The sequence below is a fragment of the Lissotriton helveticus genome, chromosome 1_2 (genome assembly GCF_964261635.1).
Source record: "Lissotriton helveticus chromosome 1_2, aLisHel1.1, whole genome shotgun sequence".
NCBI classification, from domain to species: Eukaryota; Metazoa; Chordata; class Amphibia; order Caudata; family Salamandridae; genus Lissotriton; species Lissotriton helveticus.
In genome coordinates, this window is record NC_136058.1 from 190949730 (window position 1) to 190968787 (window position 19058).

General features: G+C 41.1%; 1 protein-coding gene across 46 annotated transcripts in view; it reads right to left on the reverse strand.

The window, feature by feature from the left end:
* LOC144799531 (uncharacterized) overlaps positions 1–19058 on the reverse strand; it is a 5513712-nt gene that overhangs the window by 5107928 nt on the left and 386726 nt on the right. For 44 of the 46 annotated variants that reach the window (XR_013603860.1, XR_013603862.1, XR_013603865.1 and 41 more), the window contains one exon: positions 13906–17685. The exons of 1 other annotated variant lie outside the window; for it this stretch is intronic. Coding sequence is in view for 42 of the 45 variants with exons in the window: in XM_078671068.1 (XP_078527194.1) it covers positions 13906–17685 (3780 nt within the window). In the remaining 3 variants the exon portion in view is untranslated. The remainder of the gene's footprint in view (positions 1–13905; positions 17686–19058) is intronic. One more of the 46 variants, XM_078671028.1, reaches the window with a different exon arrangement.

Sequence of the window (19058 nt, forward strand, 5' to 3'; positions counted from 1 at the left end):
CATAAAGGTTTCCATGGGGTACTTTAAGTCAGTTCATAATTAACACTCAATGACAAATACCCAAGAAGATAGTCCATGAGCACTTAAATTCTGACAGAAGGGGAGATAGTGTGGTGAGATTATCACATTACAAATCTTATACTTTGCAAGAAGGACATCAAGGGCACCATTAGGATGGCGGGTGGATAGCCACCGCCGGCCCGGCGGGGGCGATCCGCCCGACATCCTTGCTGCAAAGACCCCCCGCCATATTACTATGGCTGGAGGGTCTGCGGCGGATGGAAAGACCGTCCGCCGCAGACAAGTCAACTAGGTGGAAAAGGGATCAATATGGTGGTGGAGTCTGTTGGACACCACCAGCCATATTAAGATGTGGGCGGGAACATGCCTCTGCCACGGAAAGGCATGCAGGGATTTCTTGGGCCCCCAGGTACTCTGGGAGGTGGGGTTGCACATGGGGGGTACCTATGGTACCCCCCTGCATTTGAGTGTACAACATGGCAGGCATTGCGCGGTGCCTGTCTCGTTGTACAATGAAAAGCACAACATGCATTTTTGGCATTGTGGCAGCGGTGCGCTCAGCCCCGCGCTCCGCAATGTCAGTAATGCGGGATGCGCCCGCCACACTGACAAATGACAAATAGGATGTGCGGGACCGGCGCACCCTTAGCGGGCGGTCCCATTTCCAAATGGTATGGTGGGCAGACAAAGTCCGCCCGCCTTACTAATGAGCCCCTATGTCTTTGGAGAGGGATGGTGGGGGACGTCTTTAGACAACTGGACGGTTCCATGTTTAAATATTGATTACCAAAATATAGATTTAAAAAATATCGATGTACAAATATCGATTACAAAAATATCGAATCCCTATACTTAAACAGGTAAGTTCAGTAATATCGACTCAAAAATATCCACTTAAAAATATTGATGTAAAAAATATCGACTTTAAAAAATAACATAACTTAAAATAGATTAATTAAATAATATTAATATTATTAACAAAATAAATAAATTATAATATATATTTTAACTAATTATAACAAATAAACTTAATGTATTAAATACAAAAATGTGTACATATACATATATTTACTTAAATACATTGTATTAACTTAACAATATTTACAGATGGCAGTGGTGGTCTAGTTGGTAGCACATCTATTGTGTTTGTGCATTTATTGTGTACAGCCAAGTATTGGTGCCCCTCAAGGTTACAAAAATGCACCCCACTATCTAAGGTGCCAGAACACTAGAGCACATTTGGTCCCAGTGAAATCGTGAAATTAATGTATAAACCTCGACACTCTAGTGTAATTCAAATGTCAATTCATGTAGCTTTTTAGCAAATACCAATTCAAAATACCAGCAGGAAATCCGTTCAGTTCTTGCTATGTCAATTTAATATAAAAGTATCACCAAATCTTAAATCACAGGTTTCAAATTCACAGCACAATAACAATGTGGTTAGGGATAGAGAGCTTGGTGTAACAATCCTCCTTTTAGGTGTTGAACCGGCAGTCAACAAGTGTTTCGTTTCTTTGAAACTTTTTTAAGGCCTCAGTTATTTAGTCTCATAGGTTGCGCCCAGATTATACGTGGAAAAGTCCAGATCTCTAGTGTAAGAGTCGTCTTTTCCTGTTGAATTCTAGTTTAAGTTCTCTGTTGAGGCGGAAGAATGCGTCAGTCGAATAATTACCATCTAGTTTTAAAGCATCGCAAGTGTTTGGGCTATGATATGCCCCTCTTATGTTTGAAATCGGCTCGCGGCGCAGTCCTCCCGAGTTTTGTTGTGCAGACTGAGCCGCAGGTCGATTTCAAACGTAAGGAGGACTGTTACATCAAGCTGTCTATCCCTAACCACATTGTTATTGTGCTGTGAATTTGAAACCTGTGATTTAAGATTTGGTGATACTTTTATATTAAATTGACATAGCAAGAACTGAATGGATTTCCTGCTGATATTTTGAATTGGTCTTTGCTAAACAGCTATATGAATTGACATTTGAATTACACTAGAGTACCGAGGTTTATACATTCATTTCACATTTTATTAACTATTATCTTTATTTAATTTTTAAACTTTTTTAATTATATGAAAATAAAATAAACACGTATATATATTTTAAATTAAAATATTCTATATTTAATTAACACATTAAACTATTTAAAAAAAATAATACATTCATTTAATAACAAAATAAAAACATTAGTAGTTAAAACATTGGATAGCGAAGGGGTAAAAAATACTATTCCCAATCCAATGAGTGGATTAGTAGGAAAAACGCGTTGGATACTGGAGGGGTAAAAATTACTATTCCCACTCCAATGAGTGCAACAGTAGGGAAAGCGCTGGATAGTGGAGGGGTAAAATTTACTATTACCACTCCAGTGAGTGCAAAAGTAGAGAAAGCGCTGGATAGCGGAGGGATAAAATTTACTATTCCCACTCTAGTGAGTGCAACAGTAGGGAAAGCGCTGGATAGCGGAGGGGTAAGAATTACTATTCCCATTCCAGTGAGTGCAATAGTAGGGAAAGCGTAGGTGTAAAAATTACTATTCCCACTACAGTGAGCGCAATAGTAGGAAAAGCGCTGGATCCCAAAACAATAAAAAAAAAAAAACATCAACATTTTTATTACATTTAATTTCCAATATGAACATAATTAATAAATACATTTAAATATATTGATATTAACAAAGATAATAAAAAATGAATTGCACAATATTTAACACTATAAAATCCACAACTCACACCTACAATTCATTACACAAATGTAATAATGACTAATTCATTAATGAAAATGAATATATTATTATTTATTAATTAATCAATAAAAAATTAATTACTTACCACCTTTCACACCATTTACACATATAAACACCAAAACACACAACTAAAATTAATTACACAATTACAATTCATAATTAATTAATGGTACTTAATTTAAAAGTATGTAATAATTAATAAATAAAAAAATTAATTACTTACCACCCTTCACACAATTTACACATATAAACACCACAACACACACCTAAAATTAATTACCCAATTACAATGAATGATTACTAATTAATTAATGGTAATTCATTTAAAAGTATTTAATAATTAATAAATAAATAAATAATTACTTACCACCCTAACACAATTTACACATATAATCACCACAACACACACCTAAAATTAATTAAACAATTAACCTAATATTTATTAATTAACTAACTGAAATTAGTTAACAACTAATTATTATACTATGATTAATTAATCAATAAACACATTAATAATTCAATACATTTTATAAAATTTAATTACTTCCCACCCTATTCCCCTATAAACCCACAACCCGCTACGGAACTAAAAATGCAGAATTAAACTTAAAATAAATTAATAGCTAGTAAAACTCTAAAACATATAATAAAATGACAAACAATTCTCATTAAAAACACTAAAATACATAAAATTATTAATAAATCGATACTTTGGTAAACTATATTTTTGTAAACGAGATTTATTACAAAGATATTTATGTAATCGATATTACTTACCTGTCAGTCGATATTCTTGTCAACTATATTTTTGTTGTCGATATTTCTTCCTCACAATATTTTTGCGGCAATATTTCTGTCCCACGATATTTTTGAGGCGATATTTCTACTCTGCACCAACTGGACACCCTACAACAGAAAGATCCTTTTACCTTAGGTTTGTATTTCAATCCCCTACAACATGGGTTTATACCCTGCTGTATGTGCAATATCCACCTACGAATGTCTGGTACAAGTCCTGGGTTTGGGAAGGGTCGTGATGGCAAATTAACACAAGAGTCAGTAGGTTTCCAAAGCAGCTTGTCTGCCAGGAGGAGACCCTTACTGCTGTTTTATATCTCTCCCCATCTATGTTTCACAAGTGCAGCTATGCAGAACTTGACCCTGTCACCAGGCAGGTCGCTCCCCTCACCGCCACGCAGCTCCCCTGTGTGCCTTGAGCCCGCTACTGCAGACTCCCGTCTTGGTTGTAGCTGCTTGGCCACTGTACCTTGTGACCCTCTGTTGGATTGTCATCCCTGTTACTTTCTGCCCCACTGCTCACCCTTGTGCCCCCTTCTCTCTGTGTCCCTTTTGCCTTCTGTGCCCCCTCTGTTGATTTTGCTTCGTTTCCTTCGGAAACCCTGTGCCTCCTTTCTGTGCCCTTCTGCCTGCTGTGACCCACACCCGCTCCCCCCTCCAGGTTTCCCGCCGCTGCGTCCCCTGTGACCCCACCCCCCTGCAACCCATTGGCCACCCCGCTCCCGCCTCCCAGCTGCTCCTCCCACCCACATTCCCTCATATGGAGGCCGCGCAGCGGTAGAGAGAGCGACCCTTGACCCTGTCACCAGACAGGTTGCTCCCGTCACCGCCACGCAGCTCCCCTGTGTGCCCTGAGCCCGCTGCTGCAGACTCCCGTCTTGGTTGTAGCCGCTTCGCCCCTGTACCTTGTGCACCGTATGTTGGATTGTCATCCCTGTTACTTTCTGCCCCACTGCTCACCCTTGTGCCCCCTTCTCTCTGTGTCACTTCTGCCTGCTGTGACCCCCACCCGCTCCCCCTTTAGGTTTCCCGCCTCTGCATCCCCTGCGGCCCGGCCCCCTGCAACCTATTGGCCACCCCACTCCCACCTCCCAGCTGCTCCTCCCACCCACATCCCCTCATATGGAGGCCGAGGAGCGGCCACACAACTTATGCGTCGCTGGCGCGCCGAAGGCGCGTCTAAGGCAAGCTCGTCTGCGCCCGTCCGCGCCCAGCGCCAGAACCCCTGGACCCCACGCACACCAAGACGCTAGACTCCGATACGATGCCAACACCCTCCTCGCTCTCAACACCGGCCGAGACCATTGCTGTTTCCATGCCGCCCCTAAACGCACCCACGGACACTTCTCCTGCCACACCTGCAACTTCACCTGCGACAGAACCACCAGACTTCCAAGGACCGGACCCAACCGCCTTTGCTGCATACTCCTCAACACCCGCTCGGCACGCAAACACGCCGTCGAGCTCTGGGACCTAATCGACACCTCCGCCCCAGACGTTGCCTTCCTGACCGAGACCTGGTGGAAAGACTCCTCGGCACCTGACATCACCATAACCATCCCCGACGGCTACAAGATCTCCCGCAGAGACCGCACCAATGGAATGGGAGGAGGAATAGCCATTATCCACAAGTCCACCATCCAGGTCCACACTCTCGCAGATGACACCCTCAACACCGCCGAACACCTGCACTTCCGGATCCTGACCGACCCCAACACCACCCTCAGAGGAACACTAGTCTACAGACCCCCCGGGCCACCTTCAGCAACTCCATCGCCGACCTTGCCAGCACCCACGCACTCGCCTCTAAGGACTACATACTCCTCGGAGTCCTGAACTGCCAACTCGAGAACAACGACACCAACTCCACCACCCTGATTAACAACCTCGCCAACCTTGGCCTCCGACAACTCGTCACCGAACTCACCCACGCCGCGGCCACACGCTCAACCCCGTCTTCTCCACAAGCACCCACATCGCCTTCAACCACACCACCGAACTCCACTGGACCGACCACCGCTGCATCTACTTCACCTTCAAGAAACCAACCACGCACCCCCGCACCCAACAGCTTCCCCGCCGCTGCTGGAGCAAAGTCACCGAAAACCAGCTGAGCTCCACCCTCACCCAGAACTCGCCCACCGACCCCACCGACACAGACGCCCGAAACTTCAGACAGTGGATCGACGACTGCGCCAACACCCTCGTCCCGCTCAAGAAACCAGCCAATAACCACTCCAGCAAGAAAGCCGCCTGGTTCCCCGAAGAACTCCAGACCTCCAAACGTACTTGCCGGACATTGGAGAAGAAATGGCTCCAGACCGCACACCAGACAGCCACGTAGCCCACAAGGACGCCATCCGCAAACATCACCACCTCATCAGAACAACCAAAAGATCCTCCTTCAAAGCCCGCCTGGACAACAACCTACACAACAGCAAAGAACTTTTCATCATAGTGAAGGAACTCGCCAACACAAACGACGTCCCGCCCTCGCAAGACCTGTGCGACTCACTGGCCACCTTCTTCCATCCCAAGATCGCCGACATCCACGGCAACTTCAACACCCCATCCACCTCGACCGCTACAGACCCCACTCCGAACACCACCTGCACCACCCAGCTGACCTCCTGGTCCCACGGATGACGAGACACGCAAGTTCATGAACTCCATCCACTCAGGATCACCGTCAGACCACTGCACACACCACATTTTCAGCAAAGCCGACGCAACCATCATACCCAAACTACGGAAGGACATCAACATCTCCTTTGACAGAGCAACATTCCCGGAAGCTGAAAGCACGCCAAAATCAACGCCCTCCTCAAGAAGCCCAAGGCGGACCCCAAGGACCTCAAGAACTTCCGGCCCATCTCCCTCCTCCCCTTCCCAGCGAAGGTCATCGAAAAAATTGCCAACTTACAGCTGACCCGCCACCTCGAGGACAACATTATCCTAGACCCATCCCAGTCCAGATTCAGACGGAACGACAACACTGAGACAGCCCTCATCGCTGCCACGGATGACATCAGGCGACAACTGGACAACGGTGAAACGTCAGCCCTCATCCTCCTGGACCTATCGGCTGCCTTCGACACAGTCTCCCACCGCACACTAAGAACACACCTCCAAGAAACCAGAGTACAGAAGAAAGCCCTGGAATGGACCACGTCCTTCCTCTCCGGCAGAACCCAGCGAGTCCGTCTCCCACCCTTCCGATCCGAAGCCACCGACATCGTCTGCGACGTACCCCAGGGCTCATCCCTCAGCACAACCCTGTTCAACGTCTACATGGCCGCACTCACACAAGTGGCCCGGCAGCACAACCTGAACATCATCTCTTACACCGACGACACCCAGCTGATCCTCTTCCTAACCAAGGACCCTCAAACCGCCAATGCCAACCTCCACGAGGGAATGAAGGCCGTCGCCGACTGGATGAGGAGCAGCCGCCTGAAGCTGAACTCAGACAAGATGGAGGACCTCATCCTTGGCTTCAACCCCTCTTCGTGGGACGACTCCTGGTGGCAGAAAACACTGGGAACAGCACCGACACACATGGACCACGAACGCAACCTAGGATTCATCCTCGACTCCTCACTCTCCATGTCAAAGCAGGTCATCGCCGTCTCGTCCGCTGTCTACAACACTGCTACTACGCAGGATCTTCAAGTGGATCCCGACCGAAACCAGAAGAATGGTGACCCAAGCCCTCGTCAGCAGCATGCTGGACTACGGCAACACAGTCTACGCAGGAATCTCGGCCAAACACCTGCAATAACTACAACGCATTCAAAACGCCTCCGCCCGACTGATCCTCAACGTCCCTCGTCGCAGCCACATCACCCCCCACCTAAGAGGCCTACACTGGCTCCCCGTCAACAAGAGGCTCACCTTCAAACTCCTCACCCACGCACACAAAGCACTCCACAACACCGGACCAGCCTACCCGAACAGCAGACTCAGCTTCCACACCCCCGCCCGCCAGCTCCGCTCCGCCAGCCTCGCCCTCGCCGCGGTCCCCCACATCCACCGAACGACCTCCGGCAGCAGATCCTTCTCCTTCCTTGCCGCCAAGACCTGGAACTCCCTCCCCACCCATCTGCGGCAGACCCAAGACCTGGCTCTTTGAGCAGGAGCAGCACCCCCCCTCCACCCCACTCCCCCCAGCGCCTTGAGACCCTCACGGGTAAGTAGTGCACTTTGCAAGTACACTGATTGATTGATTGATTTGTTCAGTGCCACCTCGGCCACTGCTACTGCTGGTAGAGAAAGTAATACATTGGAATTAAAGAAAAAGCGTTACAGCCTCCACAATACTTCTGTTTATAGGATCCAACTTCTGATGACCCACTGCACAGGCTCCAGCATTCAGCTTCTTGTAGATTCTTCCAACACTTTCCCAGCTCCTTAGAGGGTGGGGTGAAGTCAGTAAGGAGGCTTACTTACACTACCCAATGCTATAATGAGTTGAAAAAGTATAGAGAGAAGTAGCTTCCCTGATTGAGGCAGAAGCCTAAAGCACATGGGCGGACTGAAAGGATGACGCTTCAGCACTTCACTTGACATCCAAGCCATTCTGTGCTTTTGAGCTCACAGGCCTCTTGGCTGTAAAATCACCAGTTGGCCAATGCTTGCTGGTGTGGCCGTACACATGAAATGCTCCTGTCTGACATTTCCTGTTGTGAGTGTTGCCGGGCAGCAAGAGTCAGTGTGACTGTAGGCGTCTATTGGTGGCAACAGTTTGCTGGTACTATCAACTAATACCAAAACGAAATAGGTAGAATAAAGTATAGTCTGTGGCCGACTTCAACGAGCCGCCACTGCTGTCCTTACTGTGTCAGTCAATACCACATAAAAAGGCTGTACTTGCTCTGTAGGCTGCTTTTTCAAACAAGCTCAATAAGCAGATTACATTTTTGCTGCAGTAGAGTCTAAACAAGACTTTTCACAACTTCTGAAAATAACCACTAATCACCCAATCAATATCCCTCTGAAACAGGTAACTCCAACTATGGGAAGTTATCCAAACAATTTGAATTCTGCAGGCCCAAGTAGGGACCTTTGTCAGAATACTGAGGAGAGAGTAAATTCTGCTTTACTATCGTTACCGTTATAAGGAAACTTCGGTCAGCCTAATACAGAATATGAGCCAAAGGAATCTTTGAGACGGTAAAGGTTTTCCAATGCTAAATTCTTTGAAATTATGTCATGAAGAATGGACAGGATACAGCCCTTTCTTGACCAAGGGAAAGGTGCCTGGGCAAATACCAATATTGTGCAAATAAGGGACTCATTGTTTATCAAAAAGGTGCCTCTGAAACTTAACATATTTACTCAAGTTAGCTGCTTTCTAACCTTAACAGTATTCACATTTTACTATCAACATCGTATGCATAACTAAATGTGTATTATATTGAAGCGAGTTCAAAAACAGTTTTTCATGAGCAGAAGTTACAATGTTGTATTTCGATGCGAGGTAAACGTGTAGCTGCAAGTCGTGAGAACACGGTTAAAATATGATTTTGTCAATTTTCATAATTTAAAGCCGTGGTTCTTAACCTATGCTCTGGAGCCCCCTAGTGGTCCGCAACACATACCTAGGAGGTCTGAGACTGCTTTGAAAATTACATAATATTAACAGATTAATAAAGTGAAGTCAAATGTAAAATTGTAAATTGTAGAAGGTTATGTAAATGTAACGAATTGGAATTTGGAGGCTAAAAATTAAGGTGTTGTGCTTCGATTTAGGGGAGCAGTGCAAATACATCAAACAAAATATGGTATGGACGATGGGTGGCCTCGGTTAAATTTATAAAAGCCCCAACATTCCCACTAAAATTAAAATATTGAATTTTTTACATTTGTTTTTTAATTAAATAGAATATTTAATAATTTGTAAATGTGTTGGATACATGCTTGTTTCTGTAAGTCTGTTGTTTTAAGGTTAAATCATCGAAATTGCTTAGGAAAGGTACACTGACTTGCAGTAATTACTCTGTGGAGGTCCCCGGATTCTAATAATGATTGAGTGGGGATCCTGGATTCCACTAATGTTTGAGATGTGGTCCACAGAAGGCAAAAGGTTAAGAACCACTGAGGTAAGGTATACACTCAAATGTACAAAGTTGCGTAGTAGGTGCACCGTCCTTTTTGGATTGATTTTTATCCGTGTTTTATTTGAAAGTAATCTTATTTCTGGGTGCTCCTAAGGAGACGTCTTCCGACCAATGGCGTCTTAAAACATAGGTATAATATGTGCCGTTCAACATAAACAGCATCCCTCTAGGGCACACACAATTCTCTTGATGATGTCATTTGAACATATCAGTTAAAGAATTTAATATGAAGAAATGAATTAATTTCAACCAATGAATGAACAAATAAAATTCAATTGAACATTCAGATGAAATTCAAGTTGGAATCCTTTTTTTTAAATAAGAGGAGAATTGTGTGTGCCCTAGAGGGATGCTGTTTATGTTGAACGGCACATATTATACACTCAAATGCAACAGAGCCATATATACACAAAGAAGGACTCAGAGGGCGGAGATTGACAGGACCAGTCTTTTTGCATCCTTTCCTTTATATATTTAGGGGCATGTTGTAGTTGGAGACAGGAGCAGGCATCTCTTTTCGGCGTCTCTTGCTTTAGTTAAATATTGAGTCCTTAGGTAACGACAATGGTTATTTTTTTGCATTTTTCTTAGTCTGGGGCAATATGCTTGCCTCTAATTTCTACACCAGTCTCTGCCCAACACAGAGTTTCAGAACAGGTGGTGTCGAAGGGGAAAAGCTTTACTCCAATCACAAATACAATACTGTTGCAATATGAACAGTAATTAGAATTATGCACCAGTAACTGCAAAAAGATTCTGCATTTAGCCTTTGCCCATTTCTACATCCCTAATGCAAACCGACATAAGGGAAGTAGAGTTTTTGCAGCCTTTTTTTCTGAGAGGTAATACAGAGTATTCTTTTTCTATGTAGGTATGAGAAGGATAACTGCATGAAGAATTACCAGTTAGATGGTTATGCAGAGCATTGGCTGGATCCTCAATTACATTGATTTAATGGGTATGTGTCCACAATGCTTCCAATGGCACAGTGAAGAAAGAGTGGGTAATAATCAACATCCCACTTGACAAAAATACCCAAAGAGGAACCCTGAAGGACAAAGGAAGACAGCAACTACCATTGCAGGCAAACTGACAGTAATAACTGAATTGAGATGATATTACTTTGTGGTGGTTTAACCTCAATACAATGCTATGAGTGGTCTGGGAACTGGTTAGGGAATTTCTGGGAAATCACTGCTTACTGGTCTTATACTGTGTAAACTGGGACTATTTAACTTCAATGTTCTGGACCCACTATAGCACTAGATCCAAAGTTAAGCAGCAAGCATACCACTTTAATAATTGACCAAATGCACCTATTTAGCACTTGACCATTAGCACTGCAAAATGGCTTTGACGAAATGTTGATGCATTATAAATCTTATAAATAAAAATGGTCTTCTTATTAGTATATGATACAGGTTAGGAAAACCATATTAAACTTCAAATGCTTCTGAGAAGGTTTACTGTAGGGGCATCACAAGTGCGTTTCAAGCGGCCTTTTCTTTTTTTAATCTGCCTTGATGTCGCTATTGTTTGCTGCCCCGCCCACTTGGCAGCCAGACACTTTGGGCAGTGTGAGTAGAGAGAAGGACTATGGAGACAGAGAATACCCACTAAGTGCAGAGAGTAATGTCCAAGCTGCCTTTCTGTCATCCTTCCGGAGAACCACACTTGACCGAGAAACCACACACCGCCCAAAACTAAAAACAGAGTTGAAATGCACATTCAGTAGTGATGATCCTAGGGGAAAGTATGGTATATGGCACATAAATGAGTCATGATGGAGAAGTCTGGTGGGAGAGTATGCAATTATGTGTATTCGCACAAGGATCCCCAGGGTCAAATCGACGGTGAGTGATTGGAGAAGTCTGTGGATAATCAATGCAGACTGCCACCCGCAGTCAGATAATGCAGTGCAAGGGAGGTACATGCAGTCACATACAAGGTTTCAAATAATACATTTCAGAACCCATTTCAGTGACATAAATGCAGTTTGTCAGCTTAATAGTCTTTTCACTCTGACTTCCCTCTGAAACACCTTTAGACCAGAAAAGAGGGCTGGGGAAGGTCTAGGCCCAAGTGGGGGCAACTGGAAGCAAAGATAAATGTACATTTGGAGTGTACTGAACATCATTTGCAATTCAAATTGATATTAAAATCATTTAAATGTGTATTTGGACGTAGACCAAGTACACACATCACAATATGAAATAGAATATTTCAAGATGTATAGCATCCATTAAATTATTACGTTCAAATACACATGATTCTATCATAGCAGAGTTCAATACATAGTATATATTAAGAAATTGATTTATCTGTGAGTGTGCCAACCTATCACAGACATAATAAGACTTTTCAGAACCTCCACTCTACTTGACATTCATTTTTCATACCACCTTTTCCTATTAAACTTTTTCACAGATACCTCCCAAAAGAACTTTGCTTCCAATGAAACTCATAGCACACTGTATGGACTATTAGACCAGAACTTCTATTAATCACCTACCAATTTCTGAACATTCCCATACCAACATAGCCCTGATTCCCTCACATCCTTTCCTTACAACAACAGCCCAGTAGTCTAATGACTAACATAATCTACATGCATAAGGAGACAGCAGTTTCCCAACTCATTAAACCTGCCTTGACCCAGCCACTTTTGGGAGCATTTGCAGAGTTTACAATCACACGATTGCTTAAGATCTTTGGAGGTCAATCTCCCAGCTTTAAGCAACCAATTTCTTGTAAGCAACTTTTTAGATTGTCGATTCATATATCCTTTACTTACCCTTTGCATCTTTTCTTAACACCCACCTCAGATGGTTTCTTCTATCAATATGTATGAGGGAGTGGCATCAGAAATGTCTTAAATAAGGGAATCTCAAAATTTCGAGTAGCTTTTGGCTCCATGTCATTGCTGAAATTACCAATGTCTTTTATCGTTACACACATAAACACACAGTTACCGGATTAATATATAGCTAAAATACATCAATCCCCTTTAAACAGGTTTCATTTTCACATATGTGCATTATTTTCATGTACTATTCCTTGCTTTCCTGACACTGATATGTGAAGAGGGGGTGGAAAGGAAATCATGGAATGTTACAGATCATAACATCCAAGTATGGAATTCATTTTAAATTATAAGAGTGTTGAAAAGTGAGACTCTTCAGTTACAGTTTGTTGAAGAGACTAATTGTATAAGTCTTCTTTCTTTAAGATCTAGGCACTGTAATAAAGCACAATAATGACCATATGTTTTAAATATTCTAGGACAGATGCACTAAACGTTTTCAAAGTCGCAAACCCTTTAAATCAGAGTTTGTGACTGCAAAAGCTGTTTTCCAAATGTACTAAGTTTAACCATACTAAAATGGGTTTCGAAATAGATAAATTGCTATTTGGAAGGGAAATCTTTTAGGCACTCCTTCAATAAAGAGATTCCTATCTAGATCAATAAATGGTTTAGAACAGAAATTGTGGTTATAAACCAATGTAAATTACCAACCCCCAAGCCATGGTGGTAACTCATTCGCGAAAAGGATGGTGTTCCCCATGGACCTCTTCCATTTATACATTTGGGAAAAAAAATCAGGGGCAGTAGGCAGTGGTCCAAAGAACCACTGTCAACTCTAAAAGAATCCTTACAAAATAACAAACATATTTTTTGAAAGTATGTCAATTTCTTTTAAGTAAAATAGGCCGCTTTAAAAAAGTTTCCTTATTTAAAGGCAGTCACAGACATGGTGGTCTGCTGACCCTTGCAAGCCACCATCCCTATGCCAATCGGAGTAAGTCATATTTTGCAACCTACCTCATGAATATTACTAAGGCATGTCAAGTTATGATCCAGTCAGATTTGGAATTTTGGGAACTGACCCTTAAATACCATAGGTTGGTTTGCAAAAATCCACACTGGTTGTAAAAATACTTGTCACAAAGTGCAAACAGTTTTTACGACTACAGTAATAGTTCAACATGTTTAGAGAACAGATTTTTTTTTAAAATGGGAGCACCCTGTCGACTTGAATTTGGTTAGATATAAAGACACCCTTAGAAAGAATCTCATGGCCTAGGATGCAGTGACCTTTCTGGAAAAAAAAGGTTTTCTGCTAAGCATCAGGAATGCAAGTTACTTGTCCTTAAAATCAACAGCTATGGTATATTGTACCTATAAAAGTTCCTTATGTTAAAAAATGTAAAGGAAACATACCTACAGGTAATGATATGGACCGATCTTTATCATTTGAGGCTCTAAACATTCTGGATTGCCTTTTTCCTGTGCCATTTGTAGGCACAGATTTCAACTTTTTGAGTCTTTTACGCTTATGCTTTTGTTGTAATCTTACAGGAAGCACTTCAGTGTCCTCTTCAAATGATCTCTTTTGTCTGCCATCCATAATGTTTCTATTATTTTGTAGGTTAACCTTAGGTCTCTGCTTTATTGGCTGATGTTTATTCACATAATTTAATAACATTGTTTCATAATCTTTTAGTTCTCTTTTCCATTTTTTTTTCTTTTTAAGAGAAGTTCCTTTGTGATATTTGTGGCGATTTCTTCTTTTAAGTTTCCTATTCTTGGTATACTGTGAATGCTTCCTCCTATACCTTGATCGTTGTGGTTTGATCAATTGCATTCTAGAACTTAGGGTTGATGATATTGCTTCTACATTTGTACTTTGTGATGTTGTGCTTATGTCAAAATGTATTATAAGTTCAAGTGTTTCTCCAATAGTAACATTATCTTCTTCATCTGAATGATGATGGTATGATGATACCAAAGATGTTATTAAAGGACTTTCTGCAGAGGTTTCACTTTGAGATATTGATGAGGTGCTTTCACTTTTTCTTTCTCCAGATGTAACGGTTTGATGTAGTGGTCCACTGTTAATGAGACCATTTGTAGATTGTATCAAAATCGGAAATGTAGTGACAGATGTGCTATTTTCCTTCTCAGTGATGGGTATAATTACTACCTTGAGGCCTTTTACTTGAAATTCTCCAGGAAATGTATTAATATCTTCGGTAGTCTGATTAAGCTCATTTTCAACAAAATTGACAATATCCACTTTCCTCTTTGTAGTAACTTCAGTTACTTGAAATAGTTTAATTTCTGGGGTTATTTCTATGGCTTCCCTCTGAGCTTGTCTGCCTGAGGAAACAAACAAATGTTTATTAGTTTCATTATTTTTAGGAATAGTAAATATTTCTTCCATGTCATCTGAAAAACTATAATCCTTACTTGTTTCTTCATTTTCTTGGTGATTCATCAATTCTGATTTTGCTTCAATTTTAAGCTCTTTCATTGTGGATTTAATTTCTGAATCACTTTTTAATGACACAGAAGACATACCGTATTCTGTTGTTTCAGTAATGAGTTGCAAATCCTTTTGGAGAGCAGTAAACTGTTGCGCTGTTGAAATATTTTGTGCAACTGTAGGTTTAACATTTTCTTTTGTGTTTGTTATATTCCCTGGTACACCAAATATTGATGATGTTTCCATTTCAAGATCTTTGGATTTTTTTCTAAATGTTGACTCTTTGTGTAATGGCTCAGAGCAAGATGTAGCTTGTTCTCTTGTTTCAGCTGTGGGGTGAACAAAATCCTGACTCAGGATAGAGAATACTTGAAGTAATGATACGTCTGGTAAAGTTGAATGATAAACATTTTCAGTTGTGCTTGATTTCTTTGTTTCGGATGAACCAGATAAAAATGACTTTCTTTCCATTTCCTGAACTTTAAATATAGTTCTAGATTCTGAATCACTGTTTAATGGTGAAGTTGTCAAACTGTGACCTGTTAGAGAAATCATATGATCCAAATTTGATACCAGTGTAGTGAACGGTAAGGACATGTCTTTGGCAAAGGTCTGATCACCATTTTCATTTCTGTGTCTTAAAATCATCTTTTCTTTAGGACGCAGTAACTTTGCTTCCATTTCGAAACTATCTCCAGGTGCTGGACTATACCAAGGATAGCTACTAAACATCTTAGGATTCTGCTCATTAGTTTTAACAGTATTGTGGTTTAACTGCCCTTCTAGAGTAATGAATCCTACTGCCACATCTTCATTTTTTTGTGGCATCACTGCTTCATAGGAGTCGGATAGTATAGATTTTGTTTTCATACTGGACTGTCCTGCAGCTGCCAGTGTAAATTCTTGCTGACTATTCAATGGATTTGCAAAAGCACCTGCAGAAGCACTCTGTGCAGCTGCATTGCCTTTCAAGCTATCAAAATGCTGTCCAAGATTACGGAATTCCTCTGACATATCTTCTGTAGCAATAGGACAACAGTTTTCATTTGTGTGAGACGTGACAGCCCCTTGTTCCTTAGACAAGGCAGGTTGAGTTTCATTTGTCAACAGGTCTTGGGCTGCATGTACATAGTCTAAACTACTAGTCCCTGGTGCGGGAAAGCTGTACCTTTCTGATTTCGACAAGCCAGGACTAAAATCTCGTTCAAACATAGCCAGCTCTGCTAGAAAATAGTCTAGAAAAGTCTTAGTATATTCATGATTCTGTGACTTTGCCACTTCTGTAGAATTATGTATAACTGTTTTTGTTTCTGTACTAAACAAACGTTTGGATACTTCTGTATATTCTGAATGATCATTTAAAGACACCGCAGAACTGCTGTTTTCTGCTGCTATGAGTCCTGTGCTAACCATTTGTCGCCCAAGCTCAGAGAATGCCACTGACCTATCTTCTGGGCTAGTTTGATACTCTTTTTCATTTGTATGAGGCAGGTCAACCGGCTGTGGAGTAGACCAAAGTGTCAGTGTTTCCATATTGAACAAGTCTTTGGGTATATGTTCATATTCATTATGATGATGTGGTGGTGTGGAAAATATACCATGGTCCTCATTTTTATTTGTGTGTGTCTTTGCCGACTCCAACAGGGCACGCAGTACTGATGTTGTTTCTGCACTGAATGTACTTTTTGATGGTAACGCATGCTGTACATGTTCGTTCAGTGGCATAAGTAAATTACTGTGTTCTGTGACCTTGCTCGTTTTATAATCTAAGTTTTGCCAAAGCTTTTTAAATTCCACTCCTATATCTTCTTGAACAGTATGATGCCCATTTTCATTTGAGAGTTGTGTTACAGTCCCCTGTGAAACTGGCCATAATGACTGTGTTGCCATATTAAACATGTCTTTGTATGAAGGTTTATCTTCTGAATTAGGATTCAATTTTGGTGTGAAAAAAAGACTTACTTCTGGTTTAGCAAAATTGGGATCCATTTTCTGTTCAAGTGAAGTGAATTCTAAATGCACACCATCTGTTGTTCCCCCAATATTGAGTATGGCTTCAGGTGCTAGCATATAGTCAGAATTTTTGTTTAAATGATCAGTAGTGGAGGAGGATAACATGTTGACATAAGTACCTGCATTATTTACTCTTCTGTTATCTGGAAAAGTCCAATGTGCAATGGAAACATGAAGTAAATTATAGTTATTCTGATAAAATGCCTTTAATGCCTTCTTCAAACAAATATTTAATTTTCTCTTATCTCCCACTAAAGCATATATTTCACAACTGAACCTTTTTAAATACTTTGGCAAAATAGAATAGAAGAGCTGGGTATTGGCAACAGCTAAAGAGTCATTTGAAATTCTTGGATGTTTTTGTTTTGCAGGTATTTTAAAATAATTTTTTGTATTGTGTGAGAAAGTAGTCGTTAAATGTGTAGTACTTTCATCATCAGGAGACAATAACCCTTTTTTGGTCACTGTAGTTTTAAAAAATGTTTTAAATTCAACTTCTAGAGGCAGATACGAAGGCTGTATACCGTATTCATTTTGAGCCATTAAAAGCCAATCTTCCATTAAATCTGAAGAATTTCTTTTCGAAGACTTTTTGTTTATTACACTAAATAATGGAGCTCTAGTTCCTAATGTTGATTGTTTCAAATAATCCAGCATTGGGCTTCCACCTGGAAAGTTTTTTTGTATTGCAGCAAGCATCTGCAGGTTATCCTGTCTTTTACCTGCAAACCATTTTAAGAAAACAAACCTTACGTCAACCTTTGAAATACTTTCATAGAACTTTCACTAATAAATGATATATCATAGCAGAATCAGAAGAACAACAGCCCTGCATGTAGTTTTCAACTAAAAAAAAATATGTATATTTTAAAGATATTCTGTATCAACTGTAAAGTACCTGCTGGCCCAATACAAATTATTACAATACCTAAAGAGTGCTTTCCTAACACAGGTTGTTCCATCATTGTTGTGGTTACGGTGTGATTTACATAAATAAAATTATAGATGGGTAATTCAATTACAAGGAAGTTTTTCCCTGAGGGGGTTCTGAGTAACATCAAATAGACAAAGAGAATGAAGTTCGAGTTGTCTATGATGTCACTCAGAACCCTGAGGTTAAAAATATCCAGGTTATTGACTTTTTACCAGTCTAAAAGTTTGTTATGTATGCCTCCCCAAAACTAAAATCATCTGCTCCTGCTTTCAACATCTACGCAGGGCAAAGTAATGGGGAGCCATATATACCATGGTCTCCTCACCCAAAGGTAAAAACTGATCTTCTACCCACACCTACCACCTCTTAGAGAGATCAGTCCGAGAAGCCTGGAATGCCTTTATCATCTACTAAGAGTGGGGAACAGATTGTATTACCCACTGTTGCTATGTCATAGTAATGAAAAGCCAGGTTTAGTTTGGTTGATCACGCTAAAGGCTTCCAAAGGAAGCCATATATAACATAAGTAGGCTTTCAGGTTTTTGGTTTAAACCTATAATAACTGATAAAACCCCACTGAAAGGAAAATAGCCATCACCAGTGTAAAGACATAAACACTGAAGAAACACCTTCACAACCACAAACTAAGTACCATTCAAAGAAAGGAAAAGATGAGGAAAGAGTCATTTATATTTTTACCTGAAGGGGCCAATAAAATGTAACTTTGTTATAAAAGGCAGCAGCAAGAAAAACTGAGCTAACATTATTCTGCTTGAGTTGAGTTGTTTAGGGATGTCACTAAAATCTTGTTTCTTCTTCCTTCGGCTTTTTTCAGTTTTGTGGTCTCTGGTCTAAAGATGCAATTATTTATAAACACGTTTTAGGTCTTATTTAGTTATTTTATAAACTGTAGAGAATGAGGAAATATGAAAATCATGTTTGATATTTTGGCTTCATTTAATTTCACCTATAGGTAAAATGGCTGGTTTCATAAGAATATTTCCCATTATGTACCATCACAGTTACCCACAGACAGAGAATGGGGAAATCCTTTGATTCATCAGCCCCCTTTTCGATTGAGTCATTATTGATTGTAGGTGAATTGCCAAACAACCCAGACTTTAAACATTCAAAGGAAGGTGTAGTGACAGGTATATGTGA